This window comes from Pteronotus mesoamericanus, unplaced genomic scaffold (assembly GCF_021234165.1).
Source record: "Pteronotus mesoamericanus isolate MK-2021 breed Mesoamerican mustached bat unplaced genomic scaffold, CSHL_Meso_final contig_20, whole genome shotgun sequence".
NCBI lineage: Eukaryota > Metazoa > Chordata > Mammalia > Chiroptera > Mormoopidae > Pteronotus > Pteronotus mesoamericanus.
This window is the reverse complement of record NW_026555085.1, coordinates 47,785,580-47,803,759: the sequence shown is the minus strand read 5'-3', so window position 1 is coordinate 47,803,759 and position 18,180 is coordinate 47,785,580. Positions and strand designations below refer to the sequence as shown.

At 37.6% G+C, this 18,180-nt stretch overlaps 1 protein-coding gene and 1 pseudogene across 1 annotated transcript in view; one reads left to right on the top strand and one right to left on the bottom strand.

Annotated features, from left to right (window-relative positions):
* Positions 1 to 18,180, top strand: part of MDN1 (midasin AAA ATPase 1) — a 143,766-nt gene that overhangs the window by 65,362 nt on the left and 60,224 nt on the right. The window contains exons 33-46 of the mRNA XM_054569713.1: positions 804 to 933; positions 3,752 to 3,970; positions 4,690 to 4,887; positions 5,799 to 6,007; positions 6,728 to 6,850; positions 8,637 to 8,834; positions 9,888 to 9,995; positions 10,368 to 10,556; positions 13,402 to 13,491; positions 13,593 to 13,856; positions 13,966 to 14,227; positions 15,508 to 15,667; positions 16,478 to 16,594; positions 17,490 to 17,698. Of these exons, the coding sequence (XP_054425688.1) occupies positions 804 to 933; positions 3,752 to 3,970; positions 4,690 to 4,887; positions 5,799 to 6,007; positions 6,728 to 6,850; positions 8,637 to 8,834; positions 9,888 to 9,995; positions 10,368 to 10,556; positions 13,402 to 13,491; positions 13,593 to 13,856; positions 13,966 to 14,227; positions 15,508 to 15,667; positions 16,478 to 16,594; positions 17,490 to 17,698 (2,476 nt within the window). The remainder of the gene's footprint in view (positions 1 to 803; positions 934 to 3,751; positions 3,971 to 4,689; positions 4,888 to 5,798; positions 6,008 to 6,727; positions 6,851 to 8,636; positions 8,835 to 9,887; positions 9,996 to 10,367; positions 10,557 to 13,401; positions 13,492 to 13,592; positions 13,857 to 13,965; positions 14,228 to 15,507; positions 15,668 to 16,477; positions 16,595 to 17,489; positions 17,699 to 18,180) is intronic.
* Positions 1,519 to 1,988, bottom strand: LOC129067594 (40S ribosomal protein S24-like; annotated as a pseudogene).

Sequence of the window (18,180 nt, the reverse complement as noted above, 5' to 3'; positions counted from 1 at the left end):
TGCATACCTAGCAAGCAGAGCAAGGTAGGATTCTGAAGACCTGAGTGCTCCTTGTCTAGGCTGGCTATGAAGAACACTCATGTATTTCCTGGGTCTTCACTGAGCTGCTCTGAGTACAAGCATTGTTCCTGGTTTTGCTGTGGTAGGCTAGATAGACAATGGAAGGAGTTTATTGTCCAGTAAAAGGCAACTCATAATTGTATATGTGTGTCATTGCAGACATTTGTGAATGGAGGTTAGCTCATGGGAAGGGTAGGAGGAATCCAGATTGAGGACAGAGGCCTTAAGACTAGAGGGACTACACAGTTTTTCCTTGTACAGGAGTTAAAATATATATTTCATCATTTTACCCTCTTTGAGCTGCATAAAAGTAATTTTCTCCTTCTACCTCACACAGCTCTCCCCGTGGGAAGATAGCGTTATTTTCTCTAAAACATTGGTTATGTAACTGCAGGTAAAGTAAAGGAAGGGCCTTTGCTTTGGGCAAGTTGTTTAGGACAGAGAGCTGCCGGCTAGCACCAGAATCCTGTTTGTGCCACTTACACTGACTTTGAACTTCTGTGCCATGTCTGTCAAGAGAATGATGGCAATACTAACTTGGAAGCTGTGGTGGAGATTAATGAGCTGACATATGGAAGGAGCCAGGGCAGAGTAGGTCTTCATTAAATCATGTCTAGTAGTAGAGGTAATGAAAGGAGTGTCTTGTTACTTGCCAAACTCATAGCTAACATTTTAAAAAATGATTTGTTTTCTAGTTTTCCTTGTAAGAATTACTTTCACATTGCAGTTGGTGTTCCTTACAGCTGTCGCCAGCCTTAAGGAACCGGTTTACAGAAATATGGTGCCCTCAGAGCACAAACCGTGATGATTTGAAACAGATTATCAGCAGTAATCTCCGTCCAGGATTGTCTCTGGGCAGAACAGATCATAAAGGTGAGTCTTCAGGTTGAAGTGGTGGTTTTGGGATGGAGGATCTGTATGTTGAAAGTGAGAGGTGTGGTATAAGACGTTACCAGTATGTGTATGTAATGGTGTATTTTGTAAAGAGAAGGGGAAGTAGAAAAATAGGAACAAAATAGATCTAAAAAAATATGATATTAGCCTATTACCATCTATTAAAGTGGCCCTTCTTCCCATTGCCTCCTTCACCAAGGTTATTAAATTCTACTTTCCTCATTGTTTCACCTGGTTATAGACCATCTTTATAGAAAGTATATTAGCTAAACATGAGGAAAATTTGGGTTTAATTTTAGTCATTTTTTACGTTTAGAAAATATTTGTAGAACTTTCAACTGTATTTCTTTGGTTGTCATCAGCTAATTCATTTCACTCTATTAAAACAATTTTTATTAAAAAAATTTCAAACAAAAGGAAGATAGAATAGTATTTAAAAACTCCCATACACCTGTAACCTAGATTTAACAATTTTTAAGATATCTAGTAAGAGTCATTTACTAACATTTTAACATTTAGAAACATTAAGAAACATTTATTAAGTAGTTCTTTTTCTTTTTTTTTTTAAAGAGTTCTTAGTTTATTGATTCTCTCATGAAAAATCTGCACAATCATAACAGATAAAGTCGGTAACAGATAAACTCTTAACTTCTTTTTGCCAACACCAACATTGGTCTTTTCAGTCCCTTGACTTTATTCATTCTTTTCTTACATTCCTTTTTCTGTTTTCTTGGGGTCATTTTCTCAGACAGGTCATGTCTGGCCAGCCTATGTTTGGGTTCATTTTTCCTTGCATAATCCAAGGACTCATAAATTATGCCAAAGCCAGTTGTGTTGCCATCACCAGAATGGGTTCTGAATCCAAACACAAAGATGACAGCTGGTGTGGTCTTATACATTTTGGCTAATTTTTTCCAAATTTCCATCTTGGGTACTGTCTTCCCAGGGTGAAGGTCGTCGATGACCATTTGTTTTTGCTGTAGTAGTGTGTTGGTCAGGAACTCCTTGGTCCAGGTAGTTACCGAGTCATTCATGATGGCAGCTGATCTTCAAGTAGCCAGGGGGGGAAAGCATGTGATTCTTTTTGAATTGAGCCTAGGGTGCTTTGGGGGGCAGGGAGAGGGGGAGAGGGAGAAAGAGAAAGAGAGAGATTTTAATTTTTTTATTGAGGAATGATTGACATATTAGTTTCAGGTATACAACATAGTAATTTGATATTTTTCCATATTGTGAAATGATCACCACAATAAGTCTAGTTAACATCTGTTACCATGATGTGTACATATGTGTCCCTAAGTTGTATTTCTGAAAGAGGAAATGAAGAACTTTGTAGCTTCTATTGGTTATGGCCAACTTGCTCTCCAGAAATATGTTCTCATTTGCAATGCTATCAGTGACTTAGTGAATGGGCCTACTTGGTAGTCCTTCCAGCATGGATTTCTCTCTCTCTTTTTTCTTTAAATCCTCACCTGGGGACATGCTTACTGATTTTAGAGAGAAGAAAAGGGAAGGGGTGGGGAGAGAAACATTGGTTGCCTCTTGTACACGCCTGGACTCGGGGCTGAACCTGCAACCCAGGCCTATGCCCTAACCAGGAATCAGACCCATGGCCTTTTGGTTTTGGGGACGTCACTCCCCCCACGTGAGCTGTGCCAGTATTCATTATTTATTTTTGGATAATGTTCCTTATTACATTTATTACATAGGTTTCGATATTATGTTACCTCTTAATAGTTGTAAAAAAATACATACATGAACCCATCTACTTTATCACTGATCTTCTTTTTAATAGTCATGGTTCAGTTCCTCTCTAATAACAGATAAAGTTACCCATTTTATTAAGTTCTTGATGTACCTCAAATTTATTTTATTCTGAAATACGGACTTAATTTAATATTTAGTTGGAACAGCATTTAATTTCTTTCCTCATTGTTACTGGACTTTTCCCCTTGAGCTGTCATTTTAAGTTCCTTGTAATATGGGGTTTTTTCTGTAATTAGTATTTTTTGTTCTGACCAATTAGTTTTTCTCTAACCAGTTCTCAGTATAGCCTTAAAGAATGTTACTGAATAGTTTTTATATCAGTGCTAATTCCTTCTCATGTTTTCTTTTAAAAAAGTCTTTTGGTATTTATACTTTTTAGATAACTGTTAACTATTGACTTCAGAAGTTAAATATGTAAAGTGCTCTACTAAATTTAATTGGCAGTGCTTTCACCTATATATAACTACTTAAGAAGTATTTTATTTCTGAATATTTTACAGCCTGAAACTGTGATAAGTAGAATAGCCTTTGAACCTAAATCATGAAACAAAATTTATTCTGTAATTTGCTAAATTTTGATTGACTTAACAAAACAAAAAACTCTGACCTATGTGCCACTAAAAATGTGGTATTCCCCATTCCAGAGAATCATTTTATAATATAGTAAAATTTATATATTTTCTAAGATCTTTGTGCCTTCAAAATGGTGCCTGAACATGAACCAAATGATTAGTTGTTCGAGTTTTCAGGGTATAATTTCTTAGGCTATAATTCTCAAGTATTTTTGTTAAAAAATAATTTAAAAATTTTTTTGTATGTGTGGAATGTTACTCATGAACTCCTTGGGAATACTGTAAGAGCTATGGACCACCCCCCTTTGTAGTAAAAACAAGGTGAATTCACAATAATTTGCATATAGTTGTAATTTCAAGGATCATAGAGTTGCTGTAGGCCATCTGTAGGCCCCAGGTTACAAGCCCTCTTGTTCTACAGTGCTTGTAAACAGTAAACACTTAACTTCCTCGTGTCATAGGGGCTGACATAGCTGAAGTGATGCTGGATTTCATTGACTGGCTGACCCATCAGGAGTTTGGACGAAAGTGTGTGGTCAGTATCAGAGATATCCTGTCCTGGGTTAACTTCATGAACACAATGAGGGAGGAAGCTGCTTTGAAAAGGCCAGAGACCATCTCTACTGTGACATCTTTTGTCCATGCTGCATGCCTGGTGTACATAGATGGAATAGGTTCAGGTATGTTGTCTCGTAGCTGGTGGGAAAAAGGAGTTTAAAATGGAGTTTTAAAATGGAACAAGTCCAGACCTCTTACTCAGATACTTTATAGAATTACTTACTCTAACATTTCCAAGGCTCAAAAGGGCCTTCCTTCCTTCCTTCCTCCCTTCCTCCCTTCCTTCCTCCCCTCCCCCCTTCTTAAGATGTAGTTGGTATGACAGATATGCCAGAAACTTCTCATTGCTTATTTAGTAGACATGAAAAGATGATTAGGAGTAGAAAAAAGACTTTTGGAAATGCCCTTGATTCTGAAAGACTGGATAATTCTTAACATGCATGGTCATTTATAGTTAATGAGCCTGAATCTTTTAGTTTGTTTTGTTTTAAATTTACTATAATTTCATAAAATTCAGTATTTAAGTTGTTTTTTTTAGCCATGAAGATTAGAAATATAAACCAAAACAATCAGTAGTACCATATTAGTTGTTCATATCTCCATGCTGATTTATCATGGAGTGCCTGGAGTGCTTTATTGAATAAGCTGTTGCTGAATTGATTATAAATTGTGGAAAGAGGGAACTGAGACCTCTTCCTTAGGACTGCTTACATTAACAGTCGTATTTCAGCTATAATTCATCTAGGGCTTCATTTCCCCAGGAACCTGCCCTAGAGCTCCTGCTGAGTGGTTGCGAAGCTTGGTGTTGTGCTGCTGTTTGATGGACTCATCTGTCTTTTAGGGGTCGCTTCCTCTGGGTTTGGTACAGCTCTCTTGGCTCGCAAAGAATGTCTGAAATTCCTAATCAAGAAACTTTCCAAGGTAGTCCGACTTACAAAATGTCAGAAAAATGAATTAAAGATCTATGACAGACTCAAAGCCAAAGAATTCACTGGGATAGATAACCGATGGGGAATTCATCCATTTTTTATACCAAGAGGTAAGAATGATTTTAAATAAATTAAGATTCTCTTCTTGTACATCATAGGTACTTGACTTTTTGTTTTAGTGTGTCATACTCATGATTATTTTTGAACTAGTTATCTGAGTTAGAATCTGATTTGGCATAACCATAATCTTGTACGTTAAAAACATATAACCATTCACAAAACATATAAAAGCATATACAAATAGGGGAAAATACAGTCTTTATGGTTAAATTGTCTTATAAAAATGCATGTATTTGTTTCTTATTTGGTGCTCAAAATAAGAGCTTTCCTATGTACCAACTATAGAACCTCACCACCTTTTGCAAAAATTGGTTTGTGAAACCTTGAAGGCAGGCTTGTTTCACTCATTTTCCTGTCCCTGGCATCTGACATGTTGCCTAGCAGTCATAGGCATTTAGAAAATGTCTGTTAATTGAGTGAATAGATGAACAAATGAATGATTAATTGGGAAATACGTCCTGAATTGTATTGGTGGCCTAAATCCTTGGATGAGATTGTTTAATATGGAACCATGTGGCCTGTAGGCCTAGTTTACACTTGACCTTTAGAAAAATACCTATTTATGAAGGTAAATTGTACAAGTACCTATAGTAGTTCCAGATGCAGGTTGTGATAGGAAAGATGTGTGCTTGGCTATTAGACCCGTGTAGTAGGTATATGTTTAAGTATAAGAGATGGAGAAATCAGTGCATCAGACACAAGTGAGGAAAGTATGCTGCTTACTCTTTCTCTAAAGCATTTCATGGACCCCAAAGTGGGGAAATGTTGAAATAGGGCTAAGCATTTCACTACAAATCGTACATTTACTGACACTTGGTGTATTCTGATAATTTTGGATTGACATGAATATATGATTTGTTGATGTCCAGCTTATATGTGGCTTTTTCCCCCTCCACTTAAGGGCCTGTCCTGCACAGGAATAATATTGCCGACTATGCACTCAGTGCTAGCACCACAGCTTTGAATGCCCAGAGGCTCTTAAGAGCTACAAAACTGAACAAACCCATTCTCCTGGAGGGCTCCCCTGGTGTGGGCAAGACAAGTTTGGTGGGAGCATTAGCAAAGGCTTCAGGCAACATTCTTGTTCGAATCAACTTGTCAGAGCAGACGGTAAGTCATCCTGTGGCTGATGAGGATAGGCAGAGGGGGTACTGTTTGTATCTGTGTACAGTTTCCTAATCGGGAATAGTTATGACATTTTCAGTATCCCAAATACTTCCTGGCTATAAAAGACCACCGCGACTTGACCTTCCAAACTGATTCTCCTTCTGGATTCACTAATAGCTGACATCTGTAATAATATTCTCTCTGGATGTTTTACTCTAATTCTCTTTAGAGAATTATTCACTTCAGTATTTATTGTAATATAATCTCCTTTTATTTTGGTCCTTTCTAAAATATAAATTTGTAGAAATAAAATGACCTTTAAACAATTTTATGAAAATGTGGAACAGAGATGACAAATTAAATGAGAATCTTCTGGAATGGGGTTTAAGTGCAGAGCCTGAGCATTGTTGTTGCCTTTTGGTTTTGATTTTTTTTTTTTTTTTAAAGCCCACCAATTAATTTCCAGGAATAGCCATGGCTGAGGATTACTGATTTAGAGTTCCAGCTCTAGTCATTGATACCTGGAGCATTGTGATGAGAAGGTTCTTGGGGGCATATCTGGGCTCCTGATAAAGAATGCTGGGATGAATTAGTTCTGTCTTGGGACTAAGAAGGAAAAGTGGCACAAGGCCCAAGTATTTATTATTTTAGATTTTGGCTCTTGGGATCTAGTTAATTTTTTGTGTAATTTTGGCTTTTTCTCACTTCTACCCCCTCTCAAAGGACATCACAGACCTGTTTGGAGCAGATCTACCTGTTGAAGGTGGCAAGGGAGGAGAGTTTGCCTGGCGTGATGGCCCCTTGCTGGCGGCTCTGAAGGCTGGCCACTGGGTTGTGTTGGATGAGGTGAGGGGACCGTCCATTGTGCCATGGACAGGATCTCAAATGTGAAGAGCAGTCACACTTTTCATAGTTCTAGGGCATTTCTCAGTGGGTGATCATGCTCTTGCCTATTGAAGACAGATTCTCTTAACTGAAAGAATCCTCCATGGTTTCTTTTAACAAAAATAGTCACTTGTCAGAAAGCACATTTAGAAGCCTCTCTTTGTGTATAACTTCTAAACTTCCCTGCTTTGTAAAGTAGCCTCCGGAGCAAAACCACCTCCTAACTAGTGTTTTATTATGGTCTCTGGCAGGTATGCTCTTTGTATTTATTTCATAGGTATTTTACAAACAGAGTCAACCCCCTCTTGTTTGACCAGTACAACAGAGAGACTGGGGGAAATTGGCTTAAGGAGAGACATACTAAAATGGTGACAAAATGATCATCAAGTGTTCAAATACAGAGTGTTCCATGTGTTTATTGGATAAATTATATTTATCCAATTGGAACAGAGCACGTTATGAGACCTGTGATTAAGTACTAAATATCAGTGACTGACAGGCAGCTTGAGATATGAAAAAGTGACACAAATAAAAATAAAAAATTTAAGTTTGTGGCCAAAGGAGTCAAGTCAGTTTGGGATGTGCCATGTTAATTCAGGAAAAGACTGGGAAGTAGCCAGGGTGCTTAAATGATGGGTGTCGTGAAAGTGCTGCAGATGATATGCGACGTAGGCCCCAGCATCCCCTCGGTTCGACCCCTTTGGTCTACAGTCAGGCTGTACTGGGCCATTCCTTTTCTGCCGAGCTGCTCTGGGAGATATTAAGGAGAGAGGTCCCCTCCCCACCAAAATTTTTTTGAAAAAGATGTGTAATAGAATAATCATTATCCAGGAAAAAAGAATCCCTAGTTTTAAGCTTAAGACTTCTGGCCATACTCCAGTTGGGTGAAAATTCATTCAGGGACCACAAGGCATTCTGGACTTGCAGTCACACCTCAGTGTATCTTTTAGAGCTTAACATGTTTGGAAAAAGACAGTGGAATTTGTGCTTTGTAGTGTTTGTGTAAATATGACATTAGAAATTCTAATATCGTTTTGATTTTGCCTGTTTGAATTTTATTGATTCACATTTTCCCAATTGAATTGTTTCATGTTACTTAAAAACCACCCATACTTCCCATCCTTGAGCTCTGAACTTAGTGCCTGGAGACCTCCATTTAGCTTTCCATTTTTTGCACAAAAACCTTACTTGTTCTTGTTCACAAAACTGTTGGTGAAAGTTAGCCATGTAGATCCACTTTATGTATTTTATATTATGACTTTTAGGCCCATTTGGAGATTCATACAGTATTGGAGCTGGGAAAGTTATTTACTTATCTAAGTATGTAAGAGCTATCTTTCCTCATCTTTTAAAACTTCAGAGTATAAAAATGAGGTATCCGTGTATTGGCAAGTTTTTTTGGTAATCTTTGATTTATAAGGTAGGTCAGTGTGGATGCATGTAATGGATACCGTTTCATTTTAGAGAAGATTTTAATTGCTTTTGGAAAAAATCAGTCTTAATATTTATTTTGTTCACTGTAAAACTATTAATGATTTATATACATCAAATCTAACATGTATATGAAATAGTATTAGGATGAATGCACATCAATCCATCACTCAACTTAAGAAATAGAATGTAACCAATACTGTTTGAGCTTCTTCCTCTTGAAGATAACACTGTCTTTTATGCATATTTTTCCTTTGCTTTATGTTATAGTTACACAGCATATATAACACATGCATGCATTTTCTTCTCCAAATAGCTCAACCTGGCCTCTCAGTCCGTACTGGAAGGGCTCAATGCTTGTTTTGACCACCGAGGAGAAATCTATATTCCTGAGTTAGGAATGAGCTTTCAAGTACAGCATGAAAAGACGAAGATTTTTGGGTGTCAAAATCCCTTCAGACAAGGAGGCGGGAGGAAGGGCCTGCCCAGGTCTTTCCTTAACAGATTCACTCAGGTGAGATATCCTGTTACCATAGACACCACAGGCAGAGCGTTGGGGGTGATAAGACTGTTGGCATGTAGCTATTAGGCTGTTCTTTATGAGAATAAGAGAGAATCAGTTTAATGATCTGGTTTTTCAATTCCATATCTTTATATGATGAATATTAATGCGACCAATTCCCATCATCACTTCTCTCCTGGTGTGAATCCTTTTGTCTTATGTCCCAGAGGACCTGGAGTATTATTATCATCAGTTGTGGGGGGGAATGAGGTCACCACCCTCTGTAGGATTCTATTTCTGTGCCTGGGATTATGGCCAACATATGACCTTCTCAAGTGTCTATTAAGACATGAAAATAATTTTATAATGAAAACAATATATTTTAATTAAATACAAGTAAGAAAGAACAGAAAACTACTATAAAGAATTGAAAAGCTAATATTCTCCCTTCCAAAGTGAACCATAATTCACATTTGGTATGTTTTCCTACTGCCTTTATTCACATTTGCAGAGATAGTAGGTGGTGTGTGTGTGTATACTCAATTGTTCTGACATCTGTTTTTTTAATAGTTTGGCTAATTTAGAGGTATGGAAATGGCTTTAGATGTTAGCTTTTGTTTAATGTCCCTCTCCCTAGTTAACTAAGAATTTGGTAAGAATCTTCTAAGAATAGGTTATTATGAAACATTTCAAACATATTGAACAGATTTATAGTGAATGCTCATATGCCTACCATCCAGAATTTTGGTAGGAAATTTAAAAAAAAAAAAAAATATATATATATATATATATATATACTTAAAAATATAAATTGCACATATCTTTTTTCCTTTACTATATTAGAGTTGAGCTATCAGGAAAAAACCTCAGTTGCTTTATATTTCAAAAACCATATAATTCTGTATCCTAAAAGTGCAAGAAGTTTCTAGAACTGAAAAATGGTATATATGTATAACTGAGGTATTGTTATTTGGATGTTAAATAAAAAATTTACAAGTGGTAGTCATTTCTGGTTTTTGGTAAGCAGAAACTATTGCATCCCTCTGTTATTTTTGCATTTTTTAGGTCTTTGTGGATCCCCTTACAGTAATTGACATGGAATTCATTGCCCGTACTCTATTTCCAGCCATTGACAAAAATATTGTTAAGAAAATGGTTGCTTTCAACAACCAGGTAAGCACCAACTTGCATTAATTGTTCTTTGTTTTCCTGGCTGTAATTGAACTATCATTTTCTGAATATGGGACATTACCAAATTACTAGTCTAAGATAAATCACATATAATTCTACAAGTTTATAGTGGAAGGGAAACTACTCATTTGAGGATTACAGTAATTCACTTCTATTTATGTATCACTGTTAATGCTTACAGGGTATTTCTGACATTTACAAGTCTGTATTGGAAAAAAGGAGACATCTGAATCAAGCCTATTAATTTCTTTTCAGATTGTGTGTGCATTTATAATACGTTAATAATACTTAATGTAGTGCCATGCAGTGCCTTTCAGTGGGGCATATTTCCCAATAAAAGTATTTTCTTTTTAGATTGATCATGAAGTGACTGTTGAGAAGAAATGGGGGCAGAAAGGAGGACCATGGGAATTCAACCTCAGGGACCTTTTCCGTTGGTGTCAGTTGATGCTGGTTGACCAGTCCCCTGGCTGTTATGATCCTGGTCAGCATGTGTTTTTGGTCTATGGTGAAAGAATGAGAACCAGGGAAGACAAAGAAAAGGTGTGTTTCACACTTGCTTTTTGTATTTCTTTCCGTCTGAAAGTTGCTTTCTTCCTAAGGGGAGACGGGCATACTCACAAATAAATGCAGTTCACTAAAGCTGCTTGGAAATTTAGAAATTAAGGGAAGAGACTATACTTTTACCTACTACCTCAGGGTCTCACAGTATGTAATTGTTTGCTTTGGAGTGTACAGTTTGTCTGTCCATCTGAATCCTCATGATTGTAAATTTTCCAAAAACGACATTGCCTCCAGTAATAAAGAACTAGGTTTCCAAGATCTTTCCAAGCACAAAGGGAAGAAGAAGAAGCAGGAGGAGACAGGTGATACCCAGTAGAAGAGGAGGATTTTCTGTTTTGAAATAAGTGGCAAATATACAAAGTATTTTATCTAGAAAGTGTAAGTAGATACAAGGAGAAGATTAAAATATATCCCTTCATAAGTAGAAAATAACACTTGAATTCCCACTTAATAAACTGTATTAACATGTGCATTTTACTTTGTGGTATTTAAAGTCCAGCCTCACTGAATACCCACAATAGCTGCAGGTGGGAGGTGCTCTCATGACCTCTTACAGGTTAAGATCTGAAGGGCAAAGTCATGGAGTCTCACAGGTAGCAAGTGGTAGAGCCACCTCTCAGCCCAGACCTTTCCACTGTGCTGTTCCTTTTGCCACATCACAGCTGCTTAAAAACTAATTAATTAATGCACATATCCATGCATTAGAAGCAGTCACCTCCTTGAAATGTGAAGCTGTGGCAATCCCATAGTACACCTGGTTTTCATACACCTTTTATATTGCTGAGTACCCAGATTCCTTTTTATGTGGTATTCAGAATCTAGTGAAATGTTAACAACTCATTATGTGTAGTGGCTTTCAGTCATTATATTAGGACAGAATGTTCCACTAGTATTCCTTTAATAACCTTATTGATATACAATTCATGTACCATTAGCTAGTATTTAAAATTTTTTATTCTTTTACTAGGCACAGTGCATTTTGACCAGACACTGGCCTGTTGTTGGGTAATTGATGTTGGTCAGATGGTGTGTCACTATAGGCTGTGGAAGGATCCCATCACTCCTATAATTCAGAGTTATTATAATTGACCAAATAGGTTTTTCTGAAAAAGAAAAAATGTTAGACAACAATAGGAGAAAGACTGTAAAAGCTGGCAGAGTTCAGGTAAATTGAATATGACTTTAGAAAACTAAATAAAACAGCTATTACAGATTGTGAAAGTATTTATAATTGTAACTGATAAATTATCAGGGAGAGGAGATTGCACGCTTTTAGAGTGGATTATAAAGCCAGAAATTGCCTGAACCCAGGAGTAGGTGACAGGAGTAGGCACTTTCTCCTGTGCGGCCTTTTGACTTATAGTAAATGTTTGACATTGGTTATGATTTTCTCTTCTTTTCCCCTCTAATGTTTCCCAAACACTACTTGTGTATATATGTATATATGTTGAGGTATAATTGACATGTAACATTATATTTATTTCAGGTGTTAAACAGTGATTTGATACTTGTGTACATTGCAAAATGATCACAATAAGTCTTAGTTAACATCTGTCATGTTACATAGTACAAATAATTTGTATTTCTTCTGGTGAGAACTTTTAAGATCTCATAGCAACTTTGAGATATGTAGTACAGTATTACTAACAGTAGTTAAAATACTGTATATTACATCCCCTTATTACACAATACCATTGTTTTTTATTTTCTGACTTAGTCCAGTGGGTCATGATTTGAGTATTTGCCACTTTGTTAGAAACAAGCAACTTGGTGTAAATATTTTGTGTGGCTGGAATTTTCCTGCTGCTATGGTCTAACTTGGTGTTTTTTATTACCCCCATCCCCGTTTTCCACCCTGCCCCAAATCCTTTTAGATTTTTAAAAGAAATCCAAAAAAGGAATAAGCTAATGGGAGTTTTCTAACAGTATTCCTGCTAAGAAAGGGATAACTGTAAATAATCAGAAATAGGTTGCCATTTTACATAAATATTTAGAAGGATAACACAGTGCTCTTGGAGTCAGACTGCCTTAGATTGAAAATCAGTTACTAACCATGAGCAAATCATATAACTCTTATGAGTCCTGTTATCCATTTGTATGAAATAGAAATAATACCTATTTTGCAAGGTTATGTGGATCAGAAATAAGCTCTATTAGAGCACCCACTATAATGATTAGTGCATAGTATGTACTCAAGAAATAGTCATTGTTCTTCACGGTATTCATATTGCTATTCTCTTCTACCTTCTTTTAGGTTGTATTTTGAATGATAAAAGCAAACTTCTATTTTCTATTTTTTAATCCTCACCTGAAGATACATTTATTGATTTTATATTTTCTCTTCCTTTCTTTCAAGAAAGAGGGAGGGGGAGAGAGAGAGAGAGAGAGAGAAACATTGATCCATTGCTTCTCATATGTGCCCTGACTGGGAATTGAACTCACAGACTTTTGCTTCATGGGATGATGCTACAACTAGCTAAGCCACCTGGCCAGGGCATACATTTCTTTTTTCTTCTCTAGATTTGCTATAGTATCCATGGCTTTATTTTAATTTATGGTACATTCCATTGGAATCTCAAGTAGTTTGAGATTATGTGACCACTTTTTTCTTGAGCTTCAATTTGCTTTCATTCTGAAGAATTAAATGTAATCTGTCCTTTTTATAAGAGGAAATTCTGAAGGTTAAAGATATTGTGACTAGTTTTAACACACTGTTGTGACTTAAATTGCTGTGCATGTTTTCTAGAAGTGTTTATTCTGGAAGGTTTGACTCAGAATTTGGTAGAATGATTTGTGTTTCAATTGTACCATCTTCTTCCTTTAGGTCATTGCTGTATTTAAGGATGTGTTTAGTTCAGATTCAAACCCATACATGGGAACCAGACTGTTTCATATCACTCCCTATGATGTTCAGGTGAGGAGACCTGGAAAATCCTGTTGTCTTCTACAGTTTTCTGATTTCTTCTACTACTACCAGGCACAGTTGTGAAGTCTCACTGGCATGTCTTATTTCAGCTGGGCTACTCAGTCCTTGCCCGTAGCAGCTATGTTACTCCCCCGACCCGCCATCCTTTGTCACTCCTGCACCAGTCGTTGCAGTCTCTGGAGTCAGTTATGAAGTGTGTGCAGATGAGCTGGATGGTCATCCTTGTGGGTCCAGCCTCTGTGGGCAAGACCAGTCTGGTCCAACTCCTGGCACAACTCACTGGTCACACATTAAAGATCATGGCTATGAACAGTGCAATGGATACCATGGAGCTTCTGGGGGGATTTGAGCAGGTAAGTTGTCTGATTGATGGTCTTCTGTGTTGGTAAGTGGCTATAAGAAGCAGTATGCTTTGATTCTGGCAGATAGCTATTATGAATTCACTTGCTTTGGATATTTCAGGTTGACCTTACACGGCCTTGGAGGCAGCTACTAGAGAAGGTGGAGAGCACGGTAAGGGCACTGTTGAGAGACAGCCTCCTTGTCAGTGCTGATGATGCAGAAGTAGTCCTGCGGGCCTGGAGTCATTTTCTTCTGACATATAAGCCCAAGTGTCTCGGAGAAGATGGTAAAGGAGTCACAGTGGAGATTGTCAACAAGCTGGAAGCAGTATTATTGCTTATGCAGCGACTCAACAATAAAATCAACTCATACTCCAAGGCAGGTGTGTATGCGTTTGGATGTGTGTATCAGGCACTTATGATTGTTCATGTAATGTCCATTTACAGGTACTATATTTGTAAATGCAGTGTCCATAATTTTTTAAAATAAACTCAATGATTAACACTCAACATTTGAAAACTTTTGTCTTAGAAAGTAAACTGAAGCTGTCGTATAGTATCTACAATTGGTGATCCTAAACAAAGCAACCAAGGAAGAAATCGGTTCCTGAGCAGGTGGTTTGTTTTGTGTATAACTAGCTGTAGTGATAAATCACTTACTTGCATGTAAAGCTGGTTTTAATGTTTATTGGCCTTTTAAAAACATTTAATAATTTCTCAGGAAGTTGAGCATTTTAAACTAAAGAATAGCTATCTATATTGATAGGTAGGATTTGTTTAGTAATTTTATATAGAAGATGGAAGAAATTCCTCAGTTAACATGGAAACTTCTCTGATTTTTTGGATCAGCTTTCCTTAGGTATCACAGCTCTGTGCTGTCTGTTGTCCAGTGTGTGAAAGCGTTTGTTGCATATATATCTTATTACTGTTTATTATGCTGTTATAATTATCTCAATTTTAACCCTTCTCGTCCCCCTCCTTCCAACCCATCCCCCATTTCCATAGTCAATTCCCACACCATTGTCCGTGTCCATGGTGGTTTTGTATATTTTGCCTAGTTTTCTCATTGTTCACAGTGGGAGGTTAAGTCTAAATCTTACTCTTTCCTCATGGGTAGAAGCAGGAATTTAATGTATATTATCTTGTGATATAAAAAAGGGTCATAAAACAATTTCTTAACAAGAAAGAACAGTTGAAGGATTTCTAGGGATGGGCTGTATAAACTATAAATACCAGTTGTTAATTATAATTATATGGTCATTATAAAGAAAGCCCAGTTTAATGACATTGATTGCATTGTGCCAACTAACAGCACTTTTGTTTGGTATAAATACAGTAATAGGTGGGAGATACTATTCTTCTGCCATTTGAGAAATTATAGTACATAAAGATTATCTTCTCCACCCTCAAATTACCCCTACCTAGCTATTAAATTCAGAAAGCTATTAAAAAGTGTTTTCTGCGTTCAAAACTAATTTCCTTATCTGTCTTGTTTAAACAAAACCAAAGTTTTTCTCCTATTGACTCTATTATGAAACCTTTAAGAGTTGAGCCAGTATTTTTGGACTTTCTTTTAATAAACTTTCAGTATTGTTTTTGTTTTTTGGTTCTGTTGTTTTTATTGTCCTGGTTTGAACTTAAGTGCTGCGCCTTAATGTTTCAGAGTTTGCCAAACTTGTGGAAGAATTCCGAAGCTTTGGGGTGAAGCTTAGGCAGTCATCCAGTGGCTGCAGCCGTGGCACATTTGAATGGGTTGACAGCATGTTGGTTCAGGCCCTGACGTCTGGAGATTGGCTTTTGATGGATAATGTTAACTTTTGCAAGTAAGGACCTTCTGCCCAATCACGAGTGAGCCTGACTGAAATTTGGGATATGCTTATCCGAGTAGAAACTGAGGTAGAAGCTCTGGTATTTTTAATCCGCTGTTTCTTAACCAGAAGTGCATCCTCAGCCATATTTGTAGACTTCCCCCTGTGGTGAACAATGGTAGTTGGTCATTAGCTGCAAGATTTTAGTGAGCTGAAGTGAAGGCTAACAAAATTGGATTACGTTTCCAGCCATCTTTGATACAGTTTTATTTAACATCAGAATGACCAGGTAGTGGTCATTCTTGAATGCAGATTTTTAAAATGGAAGATCTGACACAGGACCCACATGTAGTAAATGTGCATCAGGATATATCACTTTTGATTCCAAGGTAAGGTAAAGTGCAAGCATAAAACTGTTGTAGTTACACAGCCTAATAGAATCTACTGTGGGTCATATGATGTGTTTCTCTACCTGGAGCATCTCTCAGAATGTTGAGCTGAAATCCAGTTACCTTTAAATGGATTTGATAATGTTGGGAAGTGGGGGAGAGGGGAGGGGAAGAAGACAGTTACACTTCAGGGAACTTGCTCTCGTTTTTCTTAATTTATTTTATCTACTCAGCAACTATTTTGTGATTTTACTATGTATGACTCTGTACTCTACCTTGGGAGTGAACACAGGAATTGATGGGGAAAGAGAACATAGCCCTGGGGGAGTGGTCTGTGCTGAAAGAAGACATGGGTCAGAGCAGTGGGAGGTCTGTGCAAGGAAGGTAGGGTCAGGGCAGCAAGTCATCCTGTCTACCATTTGAACTCTCTGTGCAGCCCCTCAGTGCTGGACCGTCTGAATGCTCTGCTTGAACCTGGAGGTGTCCTCACTGTTAGTGAGAGAGGAATGATAGATGGATCCACTCCCACCATAACACCACATCCCAATTTCAGGTATTTATGCCTCTTACGTCTCCGCCTAAGAATCTGACAGCCTCCATAGCAGAGGAGGACATTCAGTAGGACCTTTTTAGGTATTGACACACCCAGTTATAAGTACGCTCACTCATTCATCGGTTAAGTTAATGTTATTTATGGAGGCTCTGCTGTTTGCTGAGCTCTGGGGACACGATGATAGAAGCAAGGTTCCTGCCATGGGTTGGTGGTGAAGAGTAGAAGCAGGAAGACCAGTTACAAGCCTTTTGCAGTAGTTCAGGGAAGAGATAATGATAGTTTATACTGGAAGGGTCAGATGAGTGGGACTTGCCAATGGATTTGTGGGTTGATAAAAAGGAAGTAAGGATGGCACCTAAGTTTTTGGCTTGAGTAATGGGGTAAGTGGGGGTGCTGTTCATTGAGAAAGGGAAGACTTGCAAAGGAGCAGATTTGGTAGTGGGATGGTCAGCAGGGAATCACTGTTTAGTTTTGGAGATGTCAGATAGCTAGAGGGAGGTGTTACAGGACATTGAATATATGAACCTAATTGTTTCAGGAGAACATAATGCTTCCTTTTCTGTTACCTGTTGGTAAGTTAGAATGATGAATTCCCACTATGTGATTTGGGGAAATACCTGAAAGTAAGAATTTTAAAGTTCTCAGCACTAAAGGTACACAGGCTATACAAGTTCTAAGGAAAGTAGGTTTAGAGAACTGATTTGCTGTGCTGATGCATTTTGGAATCGGAAGATAGAATACAAATGACAGCAGCAGACTTTTAATTAGTGGCGTCTCCTTTGATAATCTTCCTGAAGATGAGCCAAATAAAATTTGGCCTCACCAATTGTTGCTAACTGTACCATTGTTTGCACTGGGATTTTAATTTTTTTCCTCTGAATTGCTGTATTACTAGACTTTTTCTCTCAATGGATCCTGTTCATGGAGAAATATCCCGAGCTATGAGGAATCGTGGACTTGAAATATACATTTCAGGGGAAGGGGATGGGAACATCCCAGATGACCGGGATCTGAAAGTTCTGCTGCACAGCCTTGGGTTGGTGGGAGACAGTGTTTGTGACATCCTCTTGGCTCTACACAGAGAGACCCAAAGCGCTATTGTAGGTAAGGTGCTTGACATCTAGGCGTCTGCAAAATTTTATCCCCATTGCTCCATTTGACTCCTAGTCCAGGAGTTCTCACATTTAGTATACATAGAAATAGAAATTACCACAAAAATGTAGATGTTCTGGTACTATTCTTCCCCCTCACAGCAGGTGTGGGTGAGACACAGGAATTAATTTAAAGAAGCTTTCCAGGAACTGACACATGCAGTCAGAGGCCCGCACCTGGAGGAATATTGTTTTAGGCACTGAGATTGGTGAAGTTCGTTACTCCTGCCTTCAGGATCATCACTGAGTCCTTGAAAGTGGAATAAAGAGGGAACTTTAAAATTGTGTAAAACACATGTTACTTCTTCAGAATGTCCAAATGTACAAGAAAAAGCAGTGTATTAACAGTAGTAATAATAATAAATGGAATTTTATTTATTAACTACTGTGTGTTAGGTACAAGCTTGGTTACTTATTTAATACATTAGTTCTGCA